The 22,101-nt window shown below is 49.0% G+C and overlaps 2 protein-coding genes across 2 annotated transcripts in view; both read right to left on the bottom strand.

Moving 5' to 3' along the window:
* RASSF5 (Ras association domain family member 5) overlaps window positions 1-22,101 on the bottom strand; it is an 81,364-nt gene that overhangs the window by 54,133 nt on the left and 5,130 nt on the right. The gene's annotated exons all lie outside the window — the stretch shown is intronic.
* LOC101176604 (60S ribosomal protein L7a) lies at window positions 6,031-6,816 on the bottom strand. The gene has a single exon (XM_012506672.1). It carries the CDS (start codon window positions 6,814-6,816, stop codon window positions 6,031-6,033), a length of 786 nt encoding a protein of 261 aa, XP_012362126.1.

Below are 22,101 nucleotides of genomic sequence, written 5' to 3' on the forward strand. Positions count from 1 at the left end.
GTGGTTAATTCTCCACAGACCACAGTTCCCTTAAGGCAGCTCATTACCAGCTGCTGCCAAACCAAACCAACCCCTGCCCTTGGTATTCCACTGTCCTCCACAGCCTTCAGCTGGTGCTCAATTTTATGTTTTGTTTTTTCTTTTTTCTTTTTTTTTTGAGGCCGAGTCTCACTCTTTCACCCAGGCCAGACTGCAGTGGCGCTGTCCTGGCTCACTGCAAGCTCCGCCTCCCGGGTTCACGCCATTCTCCTGCCTCAGCCTCCCAAGTAGCTGCGATTACAGGCACCCACCATCACGCCCGGCTAAATTTTTGTATTTTTAGTAGAGACGGGGTTTCACCGTGTTAGCCAGGATGGTCTCGATCTTCTGACCTCGTGATCCACCCGCCTCGGCCTCCCGAAGTGCTGGGATTACAGACGTGAGCCACCGCATGCGGCCTTGTTTTTTCTTTTTGAGGCAAGGTTTCACTCTGCCCCCCAGGCTGCAGTGCAGTGGCGCTATCGTGGCTCTCTGCAACCTCCACCTCCTGGGCTCAAGTAATCCTCCCACCTCAGTCTTCTGAGTAGCTGGGACTGCAGGTGCCAACCACTGCACCTGGCTAATTAAAAAGGGTTTCACCATTTTGCCCAGGCTGGTCTCGAACTCCTGGGCTCAAGCGATTTTTCCACCTCTGCCTCCCAAATTGCTGGGATTACAGGTGTGAGCCACCGCACCCGGCCAGGTGCTCAGTTTGGATGAGGAAGGAGGGAGGGAAAAGTGAAACTCTGGGTGGAGCATGGCTTCCAGGAAGGAAGGGTTCAGCCCTCCCTGGACAGCTAGTGCCATCTCCTCTGGCAACAGCATCAATGTCTGGAGCATGGGGGCTTCCTTGTGCTCTGTGCTAGCCCGAGGGTGAGGATGAATTAGACAAGAAACCTGGGAAACCCAGGCTCACTGGGCAGACGGGCCGCACTTGTGAAAAGATAACTAACAACAGAAACAGCCCAAAGCAGGGGCCTAGCTGTGGCACAGACCTAGGAAGCTTGCTCAACTAGAGATGGTTGCCAACCAGAGCAGGCAGGGAGGGCTTCAGGGTGCAGGCAGCTCTGGGGAGCTTCCAGAGGAGATGAGACTCCAGGTAACCCCTGTGACCTTATCACAGGGGCCAAGAGGAGGCAAGGGATTCTGTCATCACTAAAGAGGACAAGGATCTCGCCAACAAGAGGCAGCAACAGATTAAGGAGCAATATCTGTAGGTTCTAGCTGTAGTTTCTCTGAGAGAATAGGCATTTCTTGATATTGACATTGCCATCTGTAAAATCAAATGATCCTTTCCCCTTTCTAGCCTTTCCTTCCAATGATAGCCCCTATCCCTATTCCTAGGGGACGCTTTGAGGAAAGTAAATGTGCTTCCAGGATTTGGAAGAGGGGCCTATGAAAATATATAGAAGGAGACAACTGTAAAGGGAAATGAAGGAGACAAAGCACAGTAGGAGCCCCTCTCCCCAGGAGGGAGCCACAACCAGGAGCTGGGATGGAGGGCCGAGGACTCAGCACCCAGGACCACTGGAACCAAGTACCATGAACCAGGTGACTTAAACAGAAAATTACTGTCTCGCAGTTCTGGAAGCTAGATTGAAATCAATCGTTGGCTGGGCCAGGCCTGCTCTGAAATATGCAGGAGAGTCCTGTGTTGCCTCTTTCTGGCTTCTGATGATTTGCTGAATTCCTCGGTGTGCAGCTGCATGACTCCAGCCTCTGCGCCCATCGTCACGTGGCATTCTCCTTGTGCTTCTGTCTTCTTATAAGAATACCAGTCATATTGAATTAGGAGGCCATCCTACTCCAGTGCGACCTCATCTTAGTGACACCTGCAACTACCATACTTCCGAATAAAGTTGCATTCTGAGCTACTGGGGGTTAGAACTTTTCTTTTTTGAGACACGGTCTCACTCTCTCACCCAGGTTGGAGTACAGTGGTGTGACCATAGCTCACTGTAAGCTCAAACTCCTAGGCTCAAGCCATCCTCCTACCTCAGTGTCCTGAGTAGCTAGGACTACAGGTGTGTGCCACCATGCCCAGTTGATTTTTTTGTTGCTGTTGAAACAGGGTCTCTCTATGTTGCCCAGGCTGGTATCAAACTCCCGGCCTCAAGTGATCCTCCCACTTTAGTCTCCCAAAGTGCTGGGGTTATAGGCATGATTCACTGTGCCCAGCCTGGGCTTTAGGACTTAAGTATATCATTTTTGGGGAAAGCCCAGTTCAATCCACAACACGGATCCTCCCTGGGCCATATTAGGACCACAGAGCCCTTAGGCCCAAACAGATGGTGGTTTCTAGTGGAAACCTCCAGAGATCACAGTGGGCCGGCAGGACAGGACAGGGAGGCTAGGGAGTGGTAAACTGAGGCCAAGACGGCCTGCCTACTTCTACCAGGGCTGCTCCTGGGCTTCACAGTCCCTGAAGGTTACCGCCAAGGTCACCACCTCAAACATGGCCCACAGGCCACGGTGGCCTATGCTTGGAGATGGCATTACTTCTTTCACTTTAGCCCTGAAGAAGTAAAGCCAGCAGGTGGAACTACATAGGAGTTCCACAGCTAGGAGGCTCTTTTTCCAAAATTCAGAAGCTACAAACCTCCCCTTAATCCCCAGGGCTGCCAATGTTAGTTTTTGCCCCACCCCAGTTGCCAAATGCACACACACACAGAGGCACACACATGCACCCTCTGCCGTGTGGCTGCACAGCCTGAGTGGCTGTTTTCTGAACCAGAAAATGGGTATGTTGATAAGAACTTATTCTGTTGATAAGAAACCCTTAAGGCCCTTTCACCCCAGAGTTGCATGCAAGATACAGAGACAACATAGAACTCTCCATTTAACTCTCCCCTCCTCCAGCCCAGGCCAAGGTGTGGGTAAGGGCCAGGCAGGCACCAAGGCGACTGAGCCCAGATGACAGCAGAGCTACCAGCCTCCCTTGTGGTCAATCCCAGGTCAGTGAACAGCAGCTTCTCACTCTGCATGGACAAAGCAACTTCTGATGCCTCAGGGAAGGCAGGACAACTTCTGAATCCGGGAACCTATGCGCATTCTCTGAACACCCCTACGCCTTTTTGAAGAAAGCCAATCTTACAGCAAACCAGCCAATCTTACAGCAAACCTTAACACCCCCTTCCCTGTCTCCCTGAGGACCAGCAGCCTGGCCTATGCTATGATGTCATGGAAAGAGAATGGACTTTGAAGAAGGCATGGCCTCCAGGCCCCGCTCAATTAGCTCTGTGACTCTGGGTAAGTTATGAACTTTTCTGAGCATTAATTTTCTCTATCCTAAAACAGGAATCATAGTAGCCAATTCCTAGGGCTGCCATGAGGATTAAATGGTGTTCCTGATGTCAAGAACTATATAGAAGCCCTGGAAGGTGGAGGCTCCAAGTTAAGAGTCAATGATCCATCCCCCACCCTCTCCTTCCACTGCTCTGCTGTGTGGATTCCTGAGTCTCACCAACCTTACTCCTACAGGTATTTCCAAAACAAGCACACAAATCACTTTTAGTTTTAAGATAATTTTGTTCTTAGGCACTACAGGGAAATCTGAAAAAATAATATGCATTGGAAAATTACAATTTACCAAAGTTTTTTTTTTTTTTTTGAGACAGAGTCTCGCTCTGTTGCCCAGGCGGGAGTGCAGTGGTGTGAACTTGGCTCACTGCAAGCTCCGCCTCCTGGGTTCACACCATTCTCCTGCCTCAGGCTCCCGAGTAGCTGGGACTACAGGCGCCCGCCACCACACCCGGCTAATTTTTGTATTTATTTATTTATTTTTTAGTAGAGACGGGGTTTCGCCGTGTTAGCCAGGATGGTCTCTATCTCCTGACCTTGTGATCCGCCTGCCCTTGGGCTCCCAAAGTACTGGGATTACAGGCATGAGCCACCGTGCCCGGCTCAATTTACCAAAGTTTTAAAAAGGCAGGTGTAAAGCTTGTCCTGATCCTCTTGAATAAGTCAGTGGGGACTGTTGCCATCTCATGGTGCTTGTCTTCACTCCCTTTTCAAGAGGATTCTCCTTTAAGAATCCCCCATTTTTCCACTGGGTGTTGCCCCACTGGAGCCTCTGGGCTGGACCAGCTATGGCAGCTCCAAGAACACCCAGAGAGGGTCTCCAGCGCCCTCTGTGCACAGACCATCCCAGGGTAGCTCCACCACCTCCAGCCCTCTGCATCCTCACCCTGCAGCCTCTACCCGGCAGCCTCTACCCTGCAGCCTCTACCCGGCAGCCTCTACCCTGCAGCCTCTACCCTGCCAGCTCCCCCAGCTAGGATACCGCCTCTCAACCTGGCCCCAAGACGTCCCTTCAGACTCAGGCTCTCATACAATAGACACAGACGTTCCCTCTGCAACCTCACCGCCTGCTCCGGATCTCCTCGGCCATAGTTCCTGAATGCGACCCTTTCTGCAGCCCTTTGCTCTAGGCCCTGCTCCGAGTTTGGGAAGCCCATTCACTAGCAAGCATTCAGAAAGGGACTACTACAGATTGGTTGAGTGACTAAAGGAAGGAATGGTTCTCTGCCTTTTGCTGAAGTGGAGAGACCAGAGTGCGAGTGCTGATCTGAACCCAGGCCGGTGTCCTAACCTCTACTGGCCTTGGTTTCCTCATCTGTTAAATGGAGATGATAGCAGTACAGTTGTTGAGAATTAAATGAGAAAGTTATGTAAATAACAACACAACACTTGCTACATACTAGGAGTTCAGTAATATTAGCTCTTCTTTTTACCTCGCTAACATCCAAGTCTGTCTGGCCAGTGGCCACAGCATCAGACATCCTCATCTCGAAAGCCTGTCTGTGTACACCCATCAGTGCCCACTGACCTTCCTCCAGATCTTCACCTGGAGGTGCATCACGGTCCTAAGGAAAAGGTCTTGATCATCCTCAGACCTTCCATGGCTCCCCTATGAGCAAGGGAGGCCCCAGGGCTCAGCTCCCTGCAGCAGGGAGGGGCTGGGTGTACTTGCTTGGAGTCTGTAATGGGTAACCCTGCCCCACTTGGCAGAGAAGCCTCTGCCAGCCCCCTGGAACGTCCCTCCTCCCTGCTTTTCTATTCACCCCTCCTCCAACATTTGAACTTCTAAAATCTCACTCTAGTTTCAGAAAAGAAAATTGTTAACCAAAGTTAATAACTTCCAGTATTAAAGGGGATGTGAGGAAATGAGAAGTTACCACCTTATTGATGGTATCAATTTCCTGCAGGAATTTATTCTGAGTGTGTATTTACTCATATCTAAATACATCGTCACTAAAATGTTCATCATGTAGTTATTTATGACAACAAAATGCTAGAAATACCCCCACATCCATCTACAAAAGACTAGTTATAATTATATTTTGAAATGGAATACTATGTAGCCATTATATAAGATGATGCATATTGATATTGGTCAACATGAGAATATGTCCACAACATACATCTAAAAAAGGAAAAAGGTTGTGTTTTATGATTTCAATGATATAAAATCTATACATACTTATACATTATGCAGAGAGCTGTCTGGAAGGCAGGTCACATGTTTGCTTTGAGTGATGGGATTTCAAGTGCTTTTCCTACCTTTATAGTTTCTAAATTGTTTAAATTTTTATAATGAAAATATATTCTTTACTAATGGAAAAATGCCACAAAAAGGGAACAAAGAAAAATCACGTACCCACACTGTGATGACATCAGGTACCATTACCCAGTACCCACCATACACCAGGTATTCTACATGCATTATTTCATATAATCCATTCTATGACTGGGCAATATGTGTTTCTACCCCAATTTTTAATTTTTATTTTATTGTATTTTTTTTGAGGCAGGGTCTCACTGTGCCACCCAGGCTGAAGTGCAGTGACGTGAACACGGCTTGCTGCAGCCTTGACCTCACAGGCTCAAGCAATCCTCCCACTGAATAGCTGGGATCACAGGCACACACCACCACACCTGGTTAATTATTTTTGAAGGAAAATTTGTATTATTTTAATTATTTTTATGTACAGAAAACTCAACAGTGTATATTTAACCCGGTTTAGTGGCAAGTTCTTTAGCCTTTGCCTTTTTGAACTTGACGATGTGAGCCACAGACTTGGGACCCAGGACATCGCCGCCCCAGTGAGAGTGGATCTCATCGTATCTGTCACTGTAATTGGTCCTGATAGCTTCCACCAGCTTAGCCAAAGCGCCCTTGTCTTCCAAGTTAACCTGTGTGAAGGTGACAGTGGTGCAGGTCTTCCTGTGGACTAGATGGCCCAGTCTTGCCTTCCCCTTGATAATGCAGTAAGGGACCCCCATTTTATGACACAGGGCAGGCAAGAACACGACCAGCTCAATGGGATCCATGTCATGTGCAACCACCACCAGCTGAGCTTTCTTGTTCTCCACCAAAGTGGTGACGGTGTTAACTCCTGCTCGAAGGACAGGTGGTCTCTTAGTGGGGACATCCCCTTTGCCAGCAGCTTTCTTCTCAGCCTGGGCCAATGGCCTCTGCTTCTTCTCTTGCTTTGTTTCTGGTCTGTACTTGTGGGCCAGCTTAAGCAGCTGAGTAGCTGTTTGGCGGTCCTGGGTGAACTGGTTAATCGCAGGAGACACTTTCAGCCGCTTATAGAGGATGGCTTTCTGCCGCTGCAACCTGATATAGCAGGGCCATTTCACAAAGCAGGTGAGGTCTCTTTTGGGCTGGATGTCCTGTACGATGCCAAAATTCTTAGGCCTTTTCTCAAACGGGGGATTCACCACTTCCTTGGCCTCCTGTTTCTTCATGACAGGAGCCATCTTCTTCCCCTTGGCCTTCTTTCCTTTCAGCATCTTGGGCAGCGGGACGAGAGAGCTAATTTTTTAATTTTCTGTAGAGACGAGGTTTCATCATGTTGCCCAGGCTGGTCTCAAACTCCTGGCCTCAAGTGATCTGCCTGCCTCAGCCTCCCAAAGTGCTAGGATTACAGGTGTGAGCCACTGTTCCTGGCTACCACTATTTTTTTTTTAAATAGACTTTTTGGGAACAATGTTGGTTCACAGTAAAATTGAGCAGGAAATACAGAAAGTTCCTTTATACCCCCTGCCCCTACATATGCTGCACAGCTTCCCCTATTATCAGCATTCCCCACCAGAGTGGTACATTTGTCACAATTGATGAACCCACACTGATTTATCATGATCTCCAGAGTCCTATAGTCTACATTAGGGTTCACTCTTGGTGCTCTACGTTCTATGGCTGTGGACGCATGTGTAATGACATACACCCACCATTATAGCATCAGGCAGAGTAGTTTCGCTGCCCTAAAAACCCACTGTGCTCTGCCTATTTATCCCTTCTTCCTCTCTAACCCTGGCAACCCCTGATCTTTTAACTGTTTCCATAGATTTATCTTTTCCAGAATATCATATAGTTGGAATCATAAGATAGGTAGCCAATTTTCAGATTGGCTCTTTCACTTAGTACTATGCATTCACTTACTATTATCTCCCTGTCTTTTTTTTAATTAAAAAAAATTGTGGGTACATAGTAGGTGTATATATATTTATGAGGCTTCTTGTCTTTTCGTGGCTTGGCCACTCATTTCTTCTTATTGGTGAATAATATTCCGTTATCTGGATGACCATAGTTTATTCATCTCTTCACTTACCGAAGGACATCTTGGTTGCTTCCAAATTTTGGCAACTCTGAATAAAGTTGCTATAAACAACTTTATTCAGGTTATTTTGTGGACATAAGTTTTTAACTCATTGGGTCTACTCCTATTTTAGAGACGGGGAAATTGAGACTTAAAGAGATAAATGACCTTTGGCAGCCTTGTAGCTGGCGAGCAGCAGGGTGGAGAGTGAAGATGCATCACGCCTGGCTGCTCCTCAACAGCCCATTCCTCAGAACCGTCCCCTCCACTTGCTCCTGGTCCGTACTCTGCACTGCTTGAGGCCAGGGATGGGCTTCACTGGGGATGGGAGTCAGGGTGGCCCAAGGCCAGAAAGAGTCTGGGTTGAAGGGATTTGGGCAAGGAGTGCTTTTTCCTCTGTCCTAGCAGGCAGCAGGGAGAGTGCCCCACCTGAGGCTTCTGCCCTGTCTTTGGAGGGCCTGGGATGTGCCACTTCACAGCTCTCCTCCAAGCTCAACCAAGCCACTCAGCCTTGGAGGCTGCCAGCATCCTGGGAGTTTCTGAAGCCACCCATACTGTCTGCCTGCTCTGAATTGGTCCTCCATCCATGACCCCTTTGTCTCTGGAACACCATATCTGGGAGGCTTGAAACCACCCAGGCAGCAGCCAAAGGTTCTTGTCCTGAGCTCTCAGGACAATTTCACCAGAAAAGCAAGCTCTTCAGCCAAGTTCAGGCTCCACAAGACAGCAGGCTCTCAGCCTTCCCCACTCAAAGAGGCCCAGCCTCTGCAAACCCGCTCCCTACGACACCAAAATGGACACCAAGTTTCCAGCATCAACTGCCTCACAGATTGGCACCAGAGCACACCCACTTATCAGCCATACATCAGAAATCCTTACCCAGATGGTGTGATCCCTTGAAACACACTGCTTAACATGTGTGATAGAGGTCTTGGAGAATGGGTGGAAAAGATGGAACACTCAGTCGGGTGCTGGGGCATGGAATGAATCTGGACCCTGGAGTCATGTGAATCAGGGTTTGAGCCTGAGCCCTTGCTCTAATTGGGTATGAGACACCAGGACAATTAACCTCAGTTAAGTATGGAATTTAGTTAGCCTCAATTTCCTCAACTGCAAATGGCGGTGGTAATACCTTTCTTGCCAGCAAATTTGTTGCCAAAATTAGAGAGTATGTATGCAAAGCATCCAACAGCACCTGGCATGTGGTAGGTGCTCAATAAATGGCAGCTGTCATTTTCAACGCTATGAGACGCCTGAGTCCACCCAGCTTCCTGTTGACTCAGCATGTGATGCCAGCCAAAAACCCTCCAATTTTCAGGTCCTCTTCTAACGTATTAGGGTAAGAAGAATTGTGCAACTTGCCTGCTCATCTGAGTTCCTCCCACCTGCTCCCACTTCCCTCCAACTTCTGCCTTTAATGGGTCCACAGGAGTAAGGCAGGGGGGCTGGAAGGATAGGTTATGTTGGTGAATGGGAAGGCGGAGAGACTGTGATAGTCAAGCCTGGAGGTCTGCAGCCATTGCCAAAATCAACACGATCTATAAGTTTTTCAAACTCCTGGCTAAACTCCTAGTGAGGCTGGCAGCAAGGGAATGGAAACTCCCCACTCCAAGGGTCAGGCAGCCAGCTCAGGACATCTGCATCCTTATGTTTCCAGGAAGGAGGCAAACCCCAGCCCTCTTGAGACCACTTACTGTAGTTCCTTGATTTAGAGGACAGACCACCCTGGGGGCATTCAGCATCCGGCAGCCCAGCCAGGAGGGCCTGGAGGCACACAACTGCTCCCTCCCTCCACACAACCCCAGCCCCAACTCCAACACACACACACACACACACACACACACACACACACACACAGAGAGAGAGAGAGAGACACACACACACACACACACACACACACACACAGTGCCAGAAAGCAAGCCAGGAAGCAAACAGGAAAGGTCAATGTAATGGTAAGACGAGTGACCTGGAACTCTAAGGTCAGAGATGGCCAGCCACTTGCATGGACAGGCAAGATGGGCAGCTGACACGCAGGAACTGTCGTCTCTGTGAGAAGAGCCAAGAGGGGATGCGCCTGAGCATGCTCCAGTTTGGCTCAGATGCTGAGTTCCCATGTAAAAGAGTGGGTTGGGGTGGAGGGCTTTATGGAAGCAGGCTCCTCCAAGGCTGGTGAGAGGGGAAAGTGCTGGAGAGACGGGATGAAGCTGGGAGCCTCTGCTGAACTGAGGCACACGGAAGAGAGCCAAAGACCACCCCAAGATCCTGGTCTTTACTCTCTTCCAAAATGACTGTATCAGTTTTCTGTGTGGCAGGGCTGGGTGGGATTGACATACACTTTTGAGCGACCATTTTGTACTAAAGGGAAAGGCATAAGATCTGCTCAGTTGTTGCTCAGACACCAAAGCAGATACTAAAATTCTCTCTGGGGCCCTCAAGGTAGCTCATGCTTGTAATCCCAGCACTGTGGGAGGCTGAGGCAGGAGGATTGCTTGAGGCCAGGAATTTGGGACCAGCCTGGGCAACATAACAAAACAATTAAAACAATTCTTTAGTTTGTTTTTATTGTAAAACAGCTCTCCAAAACAATTAAAACCTTAGTGGGGTGGGGGATGGTGTGTGCCTGTGGGCCCAGCTACTCAGGTGGGTGAGGTGAGAGGATGGCTCGAGCCCAGGAGTTCAAGCTTGTAATGAGCTATGATCAGTCCATTGTACTCCAGCCTGGGAGACAGAGTAAGACCCTATCTCTAAAAATAAATAAATAAATAAATAAATAAATAAATAAATAAATAAATAAATAAATAAAAAATTCTTTCTGGAACCTGGGTCCCTGGATCTAATGTATCAGTGATTTATTCTCAAAGCCACATTCCCAGGCAGGCTGGATGTGTCCCCTGTGCCCTCCTCCCAAACACACCCAGCCTGCCTGGCAGAAGTTGGGCACCCCAGCTGGCCTGCAGGGGCACCATCCTGTCTCACGTGGGTGGGTGTGGGTGGGTGTGCCTCTTGGGCAGGCACATTAATCATCCATCTCCAACACAACCACACATCCCTAGGCTGAAAACACCAACAAAAAGAAGGTACTGTGGCCAGGCCAGGCTGGGTGTGTTGAGGTGGGGGTGTCTTGGGAGGAGTGGGCAGAGGAAGAGAGGGCAGGATAGTTCACAACAAGTTCAGACAAATGATGCAGGAAGTAAGAGGAGTGCCTGCCAGGCACCCAGGACAAGCGGGACAGGCCTGACCCCTGGCCCCTTCTCCACATGGCCTGTTCCCATCACTTTGTTCTTTGGGGGTGCTGCAGCCTGAAGCATGTCCCCACTCTGCCCTGTGCATGTGTGTGTGTGTGTGTGTATGTGTGTGTGTGTGTATTATAAACAAATGTAATGGTGTTGAGTCATTTTCAGCAATCCGTGCTTCAACTATAGACTGTATTAACTGACTCCCTGCTAGGACAATGTGAGAGCTCTCCTTCCCATCTCTTCTGCCCCATCACACACACACATATATATATATATATATATATATATAAAATATATATAAATATACTGTATATATTATATAATAATATATATCATATATATTATATATGATAAATATATATAATATATTTATCATATATGATAAATATAATATATGATAAATATATTATATATGATAATATATTATATATGGGTTTTTTTTTGAGACAGAGTCTTGCTCTGTCGCCTAGGCTGGAGTGCAGTGGCACAATCTCGGCTCACCACAAGCTCCACCTCCCGGTTTCAAGCAATTCTCCTGCCTCAGCCTCCCGAGTAGCTGGGACTGCAGGTGCCTGCTACCATGCCTGGCCAATTTTTGTACTTTTAGTAGGGTAGGGTTTCACCATGTTGGCCAGGCTAGTCTTGAACTCCTGACCTCAGGTGGTCTGCCCACCTCAGTCTCCCAAAATGCTGGGATTACAGGTATGAGCCACCACGCCTGGCATATTTTTTTTTATACATCCAATGTTTATAACATTTCTATTGTTTTAACCATAGCCCACTGTTGTCTAAAATTAGCTTTACTTTTAAATTAATCTAGTCATCTTACAATAGCTAAACCATTTTAAATTTTTTAAATTTTAATTCATTTTTGGCTTGACTACATTTTAGGGGGTTCTTTGTAATTTTTATATACATTATGTTTCCTGATGATGCTGTATGTCCCTTTAAGAGATGCACCTCTATTTGACTGACCTTCTTATACCATGGCACTGTGGCCTCATGCAGTACAGCTTGTTCATGACAGTGATGGCCAGGAGAAAATGTGGAGGGAGCAGAAAGAGGTGGGAAAGTCTGCAGGTCCTCAGTGCACATCACATAGCAGCCCTGAGAATCCCCGCTTGGCCAAGAATGGTAAGAGGCAATCTATTTTGGGAGAAAGTGTAAACGTAAATGGTTTGGGGGAAGGTGCTGGGGCAAGCGAGCCAAATGGACCTCATTCCTCACATGCAAGTGAATGTGAGAGATTTGTCACCTGGACCCTCCGACACCACATCAGAAAACGCTCATGCTGCATTTAGGGTATGGCCATGCAGAGAGAAGTGCAAAGACACAGCATAGTTTTTGAACAGTGCAATTAAATTATGTGTGACCATCAGGACACATGTACTCAGAGATACACAGGGAGAGAACTAAAGCTTTTTCTACGGTTCCGTCTCCCCTCTTTCCACATCCACCCAGCTCCTAACCAGTTGTTCATTTGTGCATGCGTGGCCTGCATTCACTCACCATGTGCTGACTGAGGGCCTCCCATAGCTCACTGTTACAAAGTACAGGCAGTCACAACCAAGACTGCGTGTGACAGGAAGATGTGTATGAAAGGATTCGAGAGAGAGAGAGCTCAGTAAAGATATATACTGGTTTGATCATCACCACAGGAAGAAAGAAATCTTATTGCCAGGCACCTTAAGAAAGTAAAAAATAATTTAAAACACCGTAGGCAGTTGGGTTTAAAGGAACTCAACAAATAGCAACAAGCCCGTGGTATCCAAAGCCAGTGTGGAGCTGCCAGATACCCTCTCGGCCCCAGGCTTGCTCAGGATGGGCCCCTCCTCTAGGCATGTGTCACTCTGCTCTGGGTGTAAGAGAGACAAAGCAGCAGAGGTCCCCCAGCCCTGGGCTCTGGGCCCTCTTACCCATCCCTGGGCCCCTGAGAAGACAGACGGAGGACCCTGGGTAGCTGACAAAGGATTTGGGCTCTAGAAGTGAGGGGCATATGGAAAGAGGAGGGGAGGGTTGTTTTTGTTTGCTTGTGTTTCTGTTTTTAAGGCAGACGATCATCTCTGAGAAGGGGCAAAGGGCAGCCTAGCCTCTTGTTAGCCTGGAGTATATTTGTGGTAATATGCCACAGACCCCAAAGATAAGGACAGCCAAATAGGATTGCAAGGAGACCTGACTGGGCATATGCAAACTGCAAGATGGCAGACGAAGCTCATGCAGAAATACAGATATGAATGCACCGCAGGTATGCCCAGTTCTAGTGCCAGGAGATCACAGGAGGCCAGGAGCAGGCAGGTTCAGTCCGTCATGGGACAACCAGGCTACTACATCCAACTGGTTTTTCCACACCTGTTTTGATGTCACTTGCAGCCATTCAAAGTGCCAATCATCAACTGGGCGAAAGCAGGCTCTTTTTGCAGTGGGAAGGAAAGTAAATAGATTATGTCAGAGGACCTCTCTGCTGGAGACACACAAAGGCTTCTTTACAGCTGCATTGCTGCAGCCAGGACCACCAGAGACTTCTGGAGAGACCTGGGCCTATTTCCCACAGAACCCCCTAGCAACCTTTTAAAATGACATACGACTTGCTCCTTGGTGACATGCTTGCTTAGCTCCTAAAGACACCCAGTGGGCTAATCTAGCTCTGCCTGTTAATTATGTGACGTGGTAAACTCAATGATAGGAATTTTTCCAGGGAATGTGTTTGTGAGTTTATGTCTCTCCTCTACTTTTGCCTGGGCAACCTTCATATCCTATCTCTCCTGCTGAGATGCGGGCAGTCCACCCTGGTCCAGGTACAATGGAGGAGCAGACGACCATGCTGCAGGCTTGTCCCAGTGACCCACGGGGAGCAGTTATGAAAAGTCTTCCTGGGAGCACTCAGCAACAGCAGCTCCTAGTGCAGGGCTTTCTATGCACCAAACATAGTTTCAACTGTTTGACATTTAATCCACCCCACACCAGTCTGAGGTTGAGATTTTCTGCCCTATCCTATACTTGGAAAAATGAGGCTCAGAGAGGTTAATCTGTAGGAGGAGCCACAGCCAGAAAGTGGTAACTCCAGGATCCTGACTCAAGGCAGCCTGGCTTCAAGCCTGTTTTCTTTTCTTTTCTCTCTCTTTTTTTTTTTTTTTTTGAGCTGGAGTCTCGCTTTATCAACTGGACTGGAGTGTAGTGGCACGATTTCAGCTCACTGCAACCTCTGCCTCCCGGATTCAAGCAATTCTCCTGCCTCAGCCTACCGACTAGCTGGGATTACAGGTGCCCATCTCCATGCCCAGCTAATTTTTCTATTTTTAGTAGGGACGGGGTTTCGCCATGTTAGCCAGGCTGGTCTTGAACTCCTGACCTCAGGTGATCTGCCTGCCTTGGCCTCCCAAAGTGCTGGGATTACAGGCGTGAGCCACCACGCCCGGCCACCAAACCCATTTTCTTAAATGCCACACTCCAGGCTGCTCATGGAGTCTTGTGAGTGAGATGAGGATATTCCAGATGTCCACAGTCTGCAGTCCACCTTTTCCATCATCTTGAGCATCCTGTCTTCTCCCCTCCTCTTTTGGCAATTAAGCCCAAATGCTAACACAAGTTAAGCAAGCCCATCATAGCCACAATGCAGTATGTGCCCGGACCTTAATGCTGCCACTTCAAGCCTGATTGATTTTACTTAAATCTATAACTCCTTGGGCTGAATAGCAAAGGAGCAAGGAAATGATCTGTTGAATAATTCTTAAAGAGAGAGTAAGGGAGGGGGAAAGAGAGGATGAATACCAACATGCTCATGAGCATTTAAATTGAGCAACTCGGTGTCCAATTCTCTTCTCAGTGAAGGTCACAGTATGTATTAGGATATTGATGAGGATAAATTATTCAGGCTGGCTAAGAAATATTTGTCTCCAAATGGGGATTAGGTCTAGTTCAATTAAAATTCCCACTTCTCAAGAGGTAAAGCCTTAATCAGAAAAATTGTATTTTTCATAGTCAAGATCCTATTTTTAAAAATCTGCTTCCAAAACTTAGTCCAGAGATGGCACTTCATTTTAGTCCCATCCCTATGACTTAGTGTGGTGACCTGCCTAGATCCCCACTGATTCTTGAAAGTATATGAGAGAAGTATAGAGAAAAATGAGGACGGGGGCCCGAGGAAAAGAATGTATGCTCCAAAGACTGCCAACCGTTAAAGAGAAGCAGGTTCCAGACCCAGCCAGATGGCAATGACCTTTAACAAGGGGCCTTACTTGTCTGAGCTATCTCATCTGTGAAACAGAATAATCCCCTTCCCATTCCCACCACACCAGGATCTGGAGGGAATAAATGATATTAAAAGCAAACAAACGTAAATGTTCTGAGTCTTTAGCAGAGAGTGCTACAGAAATGTAAGATGCTGTAGACAGCATGAGACAGTGGAAGGAATCCAAGGCTGGAAGGCAGGTGCTCAGGGTTCCTGGTCCTGGCACTGCCACCAGCAGGGCCTTTTGTTGGTCCCAGCTTCCTTTCATTGGAAAAGGGGCATGGGATGACCTAAGATTCTATGATGATTTGGATTGCTGTTGTCTCTGCCTCTTGTCTTTCACTCACCGCTATGCTGTCCAGTTATCCTTTTTCAGGCGAGGACTGCTCTCGCCCTAATTAGTGCTCAGGAGAGGAATCAGTGGTCTGGCCACTTCCCGAGGCCGGGGCTCCTGTCCAGCTGTGCTCCACCCAGCAGCCTCCAGCCCCATGCAGCCTGCACCTTCACTAACTCTGCAGGTGGGAAGCCTTTGCCTGGGAAACACCACTGTTCCCAGGTCCTCAGAAGGCTGACTCAGCAGCTCGGCAGGGTCTGAAGGGCTACAGGATAGGCAGAATGGAAAACAGTGGCCATCCGAGATACCCATATTCTGCCAGCTCAGGGACCCTGATTAAGACAACTGCTTGGCCCTAATTCTCAGCCAATAAAAAGTTGTTAAAATCCATTACCAACTCAAGGCCTCCAAAACAGGCAGACCATGTCCTTTGGATCTGGCTGTTCAACCCACACCATGCAAGGTGACAGCACCTGAGCCTTTGTCCCTGTGGAGTCAGGAGGGCCAAGGAGTGGTGCTGAGCTCAGCACTAAATAGCAGACTGCCAGAAAGATCCTGTACTCCTTTTCCATGGGAGAGGCCAGTAGCAGAGGCCTCAGAACCCAAGCTCCCCCAACCAGATTGGCTTGGACCTACCCCGAGCCCTCCGGGCCCCGTTGCGGAACCTCTGCAGGATCTGGTGCTTTTTGGAGACCGAGCGGCTCTTCGGGAGCCTGCAGAAGAGCCGCTGGAGCTGAGCAGCGACCGTCCCAAAGCAGGCAGCGGTTGCCTTCTCCTCCTGGCCCTCGGTCATCTCAGCGCAGGAGATCAATAGCTTTTCTCTAGGCTTGGCGCCAGGGGTGGAGTGCCAGGTGGGGGAGGGCTCCGGGGAGGGCCCTGGGCCTCGCGTGACCCGGACAGTCCCCTGGGCCCTCAGGCTCTGGTACCCTCACCGACTGACGATGCCTTCTCTCTCCGCACTGAGGTCCTTTCCCCTCCACCTCCCCCAATGGAAAACTTTCTATTCCTGGGGCTTTTAGCTTGATAAGATAAAAATGCCCCCACCAAACAGGCTGCAGGGAAGAGCCTGCCCCGAGCCTCACTTCTCAGTCGCGCCTGTGAGTCTGAAAATCAATGTCTCCAAAGTTTCAGACGACAGAAGTGATCGGTTACCTCACACCACGTGCCCAGCCCAGGAGCTCGTTAATGGATTTCTTTGGGGATGGTGGATTACTAATGCTTCACGAGCTATACGGGTTCCTAAGGGACAAACTGGGGCTAATTCACATCCTCCCATGCTAAGCCCAGGGTAGGGGAAGGGCCCATAAGGAGGTGGCGTTGCTTTAAGAGGGTCAGGCCACTCATTTATCTGAGACTGGATACCTGAGCAGAAGAGGATGCGACCCTATGGGTGTGGTGTGGTGAGAAAAGATCAGTCTGTCACAAAAGGGCAGAAATGTTGTTCTCTTGCCCCAAAAGAGTACTCACAGGTATTCTCTCACTCTGACTCCCAGAAGCTGCCAAGCCCTAGTAGAAAAGTTCTGGGAGGCCCTGTTGCCCAGTCCAAGACAGAAGACTGGCACCAGACACGCAGCAGAGCCTTCCAGAAAAGCCACTAGAGAGGGGTGCCCCTCCCAGGCTGCCCAGAGATGACAGGACTCACCTGCCAACCACCAGCGGGGACCAGTTTAACATGAAGGAGGGACGCTTGTTCTTTTTTCTTTTTTTTTTTTGAGGAAGGATCGTGCTCTGTTGTCCAGGTTGGAGTGCAATGGTCCAATCATGGCTCACTGCAGCCTCGACCTCCTGGGCTCAAGTGATTCTCCCACCCCCCAGCATGTAGCTGGGACTACAAGCGGGCACCACCACACCCAGCTAATTTTTACATTTTTTGTAGAGGTGGGTGGGGGTCTCACCGTGTTCCCCAGGCTGGTCTTGAATTCCTGGACTCAAGAGATCATCCTGCCTCAGTCTCCCCAAGTGCTGGGATTTGTGAAGCCTCCATGCCCAGCAGGGACACCTATCCCTTAACCAGAGGAAATCCACCTCAGAGGACTCACACACTTGCAGAATCTCTGGTGGAAGATGCATTTACACGTCTGTGCTCAGATGCCACCCTTCCTCAGCTGTGGACTGATTCTTTATCCCTAATGCTTCCTCAGGGAGAAGGGAGCTGCCTGTGGCCTTCGTTGTGGCCCTCTCTAGTTTACCAAGCAACCTCTGTACCAGAAGAAGGGCATAAGCAAGTCCAGGTCCTGAAGTGACACTTGGGACCATCAAGCAAGATGTGGGGGCCAAGTTCCTTGCCCCACTGGTCCTTGCACCCAAGATCTCCAAGAGGGCCTAGGAAGTCCTGCCTGGCTGAGCACAGGCAAGGGCTCAGTCCCATCCCCGCCCTCAAAGAAGAGAACACGGGGCTGCTGGGGGAACTTTAAAATATGAGTCACAGCCAGGCGTGGTGGCTGATGCCCGTAATCCCAGTGCTTTGGGAGGCCGAGGCAGGTGGATCACAAGGTCAGGAGATTGAGACCATCCTGGCTAACACGGTGAATCCCCATCTCTACTAAAAATACAAAAAATTAGCCAGGTGTGGTGGCACGCACCTGTAGTCCCAGCTACTCAGGAGGCTGAGGCAGGAGAATCACTTGAACCCAGGAGGCAGAGGTTGCGGTGAGCCAAGATTGCACCAGTGCACTCCAGTCTGGGCGACAGAATGAAACTCCATCTCAAAAAAAAAAAAAAGTCATGTGTAATGCGGGGAAATCCCTTCCGAATGCCCCGTTTGGGCTGCAGAATATGCTGACCTCACTTCTCTTTTCTCCTTATCACTGAGCTGTGCTTTGACAGGTTAAGCCATTGGGAAAGACAACAGGAAAGAACTGGCAGAGTCTGGAGACGGGGCTTTCAGAAGCTCTAGGATCTTCATTCCTGACCTTTGGAAAACTAGATAGATTTTTCTACTGTAATGATGGTCTGGGAGGAGCACTACCTAGAGGCAGGGAAATGCCTGCAATGACCTCTTGCTGTCTCTGACATCTAAGCAATGACTCAATGACTTCCATGCTGGAGGCAAGTTCAGCCACGGCCCAGCATACTTTGAAGCAACAACCTTCACCATCTTACTTGCTGGGGTACAATATATTATCACCCTATTTTATATAAAGGCACCTCCGGATGGCTTTTAAAAAGCACTTATCACTAGGGTAGACATTCATGGACAATATGCTCAACCCTTTCTCTCAAAACTCTCATGTTACAGCTGGAATCTGTTGTTTCAGTTGAATAATAAGGCATCTCTGAGGTTTTTTTTGAGAGGGGGAGGTTAATACTTTCTTCAGATGCAAAAAGTAATCCACATAATTCTTTCAGCAGAAACCACCAAGTCTCCAACTTCCATTCAATTTGGATAGAAAAAACAGCCTCCTGCAAATCAGCAAGTAAGCAGTGGTACCTGTTCCCAAATGAGAGATGGACCTGGAGAAATATACAGAGTCAGAGCTGGCTTGGTGTGGGAAAAAGAAGGAGAGATCAGACTGTTACTGTGTCTATGTTGAGAAGCCAGCAGGACAGAGCTCTGACCAGCAAGAACACGTCCCCAGCAATGGTGTGTTCTGGCCTGGGGTAAAAACTGTTCTCATTACCCAGGGGAATTGGCTCCCCCAGATATATTTTTTCTCATGGGGTCACATCACTGCCTGAGATTAGAGCCAGAGGTCCACTGGGCAACCTCAGATTATTGCCCAGTCCCTATCCATCTCTTCTTCACCCTAGCTGTCCCCTCTAGGATCCAGTCTGTTAATTTCACTTTGGTTCCTGACTAGTCCTGTGTCATGGACTCTGACAGCTGGGCCATGGCAAGAAGGAGGAGTGGAACAGAAAAAGATCCTCCACCTGCATTTCCGGGCCCACCCCCTACACACCCTGAACACCTACAGGGTGAGGTGGGAGTGGGGAGAGACACACTTGTTTCTTTCATCTTAGGATTTGGAAAAAACTTCACCCTTTGTCTAAAGATCTCATGATTTACACGCGGTGACGATCAATTTAGAAACTGATTGTTGAAAATTGGCTTGAGTGGAGCCAACTCTCAATTACCTGGCCCTGGCCGATTCTCTAGCTTGTATATGGCTCACCTTCCTTTTTTTCCTGTACCTCCTTTTTTGGACATTTCAGCATTCACGGGCAGAAGGGCAGCAGATGAATAAGTAAACTCAACTAACTTGTGTGATCAATGATATTAGCCTAAGGCAAAATGTCATGCTGGGTTCTGGTGCTGGTTTTGCTACTAATGATCTGGGTTATCTTAGTGAAGTCATTTGACTTCCCTGAATGCTGTGTTTCCTCATCTATGAGATGGCCCTGATTACATCAGCTCTACCGATGAAACAAGAGAACTGCAATCCTGACAGAGGCAGTGCACATCAAATGGCCTTAGTGACAGCCAAGTGCAACAAAAGTTATTTCTGCTCCCACAATTTCTTTGCCATTCTCAACTCTACCTATTCCATGTGAATATTCTCATCCTAGCAGGTTTGCAGAATGCCAGCTTGTATCTTCAGCAAACACAATGATAATTCTTTTCCAGCTCTAGTGTCCAGTAGAAACAAAACATAAAAGGATTAAAAAAAATAAGAACATTGCTCTTCTTTTTGGCCTGACTTTCAGGAACCTGGAGTTTTATTTCTTAAAGGTCTATGTAAGCCAAGTTTTAATTTTCTAGCAGCCCCAGCCAATGGCCATTGCAGATGTCTAAATAAGACCTGTCCCACCTTAGAAATATGTTTGTTCAAAAAAGAGGAAAGGGGAGCAGAAGGTGGCACACAGGCCCTCCACTGAAGGATAAACCTGTCACAGGTAAATGTCATACTCAGCCATCCACCCACCTGCTCAGTGCCACACAAAAATGAACAGACTGCTCTTTCCAACACCACCCCTCTTATAGACCCTCAGCACGCACATCTTGCCTTCCCATCCCCCCAACCCTCTGCCCCATGCCCTCAAATGGGGCCAGGGCAGAAGTTATAGGTAGGAAAATCCATAAGAAAATCTGGGACCTGCTACAATTCCCAGGGGTCACCAGACTCCTCAGCCTGGTGGGGCATTCTCTCCTGGGAGGCTGGACACATGCTACGATGCCAGGAGGGACCCCACTGCTCTTCCTCCTTCCTCTCCAAAAAGGGCAAAAAAAGGGAATCAAACCTCAAAGATTTCCCAATGGGTACATCTCTCACAAACCTTTGTGTACTCTAGGAACCACGGGCATGCTAGAACAGGCCCGGCATGGCCTTGTGGGCCACTTCAGCTAAAGACCACACCATAGAGAGTTCTTGGGGTCTACCAGGCTCTGCCCGAGGCTCCTCAGCATGGTTCTGAGTGCTTCAGAAAAAAACTCAAAAGTCACTTCCCCAGGTGTGAGTCAAGATAGTCTTGACCTTGGGGTGGGGCAACCCATGACTGCTCCGAAGCCCCAACCTCATTCCACTTGAATCAGTGCCCCCAGGGAACCCAGCCTTCTGCCTGGTCTAACATCATCACCTCAGCCTCCTTGCTGTTTCCCCTAAGCCCCAAAACTGGCTCTGTTCCCCTTCCGACCCTGAGATCCAGCCCGGAACATGTGGAAAAAGGCTTGCCAAAACTCTTGGAAAAAAAACTGAAAATGACTAAATGCAAAACCATCTCCCCAGTCAGGCCCGGCCTTCCCAGCTGCTGCCAGCCCTTCCCCACCCAGCCATGGAGAGTCAGAACAGAGCCCTGTGGGAGGGGCAGGTGCCCAGAGTCAGCAGAGACAGAGCGAGACCCTGCAGGGAGGCAGAAAGCATCCTGCCACCAGCACAGACCCAGGTCTGCAAGCTTGTGAGAAGGAGATCGTACCAGCTGGTGCTGACTGAGCCCCAGGAACATGGTTCCCTCAGAAGGGCTGGGGGTGGGGAGCTTGCATGCTTTGCACACCCACAAATACTCACCCACCCAAGAATACTCACCTTGCCATCTGAGGAATGCGAACAGGAAGGGCCTCTGGTGAGGCCAGAGATGTGTTTACAGGTTCCTCAGCAGCCTTCATAGTAAGCCTGGGCAGAGCAAGAATGCCAGCAGCTGCCCTCCATGGGGAAACTGAGGAATGAGGGGTGGGTGTGGGAGCCAGAGAGAGCCCTGTGGGAGAACACTGGGGTGCAGGAGCTGGGACCCACCCGTGGCCATCCCATCTCAGGTAGCTGCCTCTCACACAGAGGTGCTGGATCTGAAGCCCAAAGCGGGGGAAATGGCTTGAGGGTCTGAGACGGCACCAAAGCCTCGAAGACCTGTCAGAATGAGGCCCGCCCGAGAGGTTCTAACTTTACCACTGTCCCTGGCAAAGCCAGCAGGTGACTCCTGGCCAGGTAACTCCCTTTCAGCTGAGCTAAGCATCCCTGTATCCCTGTATTCTGACCTCATGAAGCTGTTTTGAGCATGAATGTAGCAGCAGGCATGAAAACACTTTGGGTTCTTCAGAGAAAAGGCACTACTGACACGCAAAGAATTCTTCTTATGCCCATTCTCAGACCTGGGTTCGGCCTTGCGGCAGCTTCCCCTGAGCCTCTGGCCCCTGACCTGCTCACACTTCACAGGAGGTGGCTCCCTGACAGGATAAATTCACTCTCCCACCCAGGCAGGGCCCTTGGGACTGGGCTGGGGGCTGTCTTTTCTTTGTCACTCAGGGACTAC

This window comes from Nomascus leucogenys, chromosome 5, assembly GCF_006542625.1.
Source record: "Nomascus leucogenys isolate Asia chromosome 5, Asia_NLE_v1, whole genome shotgun sequence".
NCBI lineage: Eukaryota > Metazoa > Chordata > Mammalia > Primates > Hylobatidae > Nomascus > Nomascus leucogenys.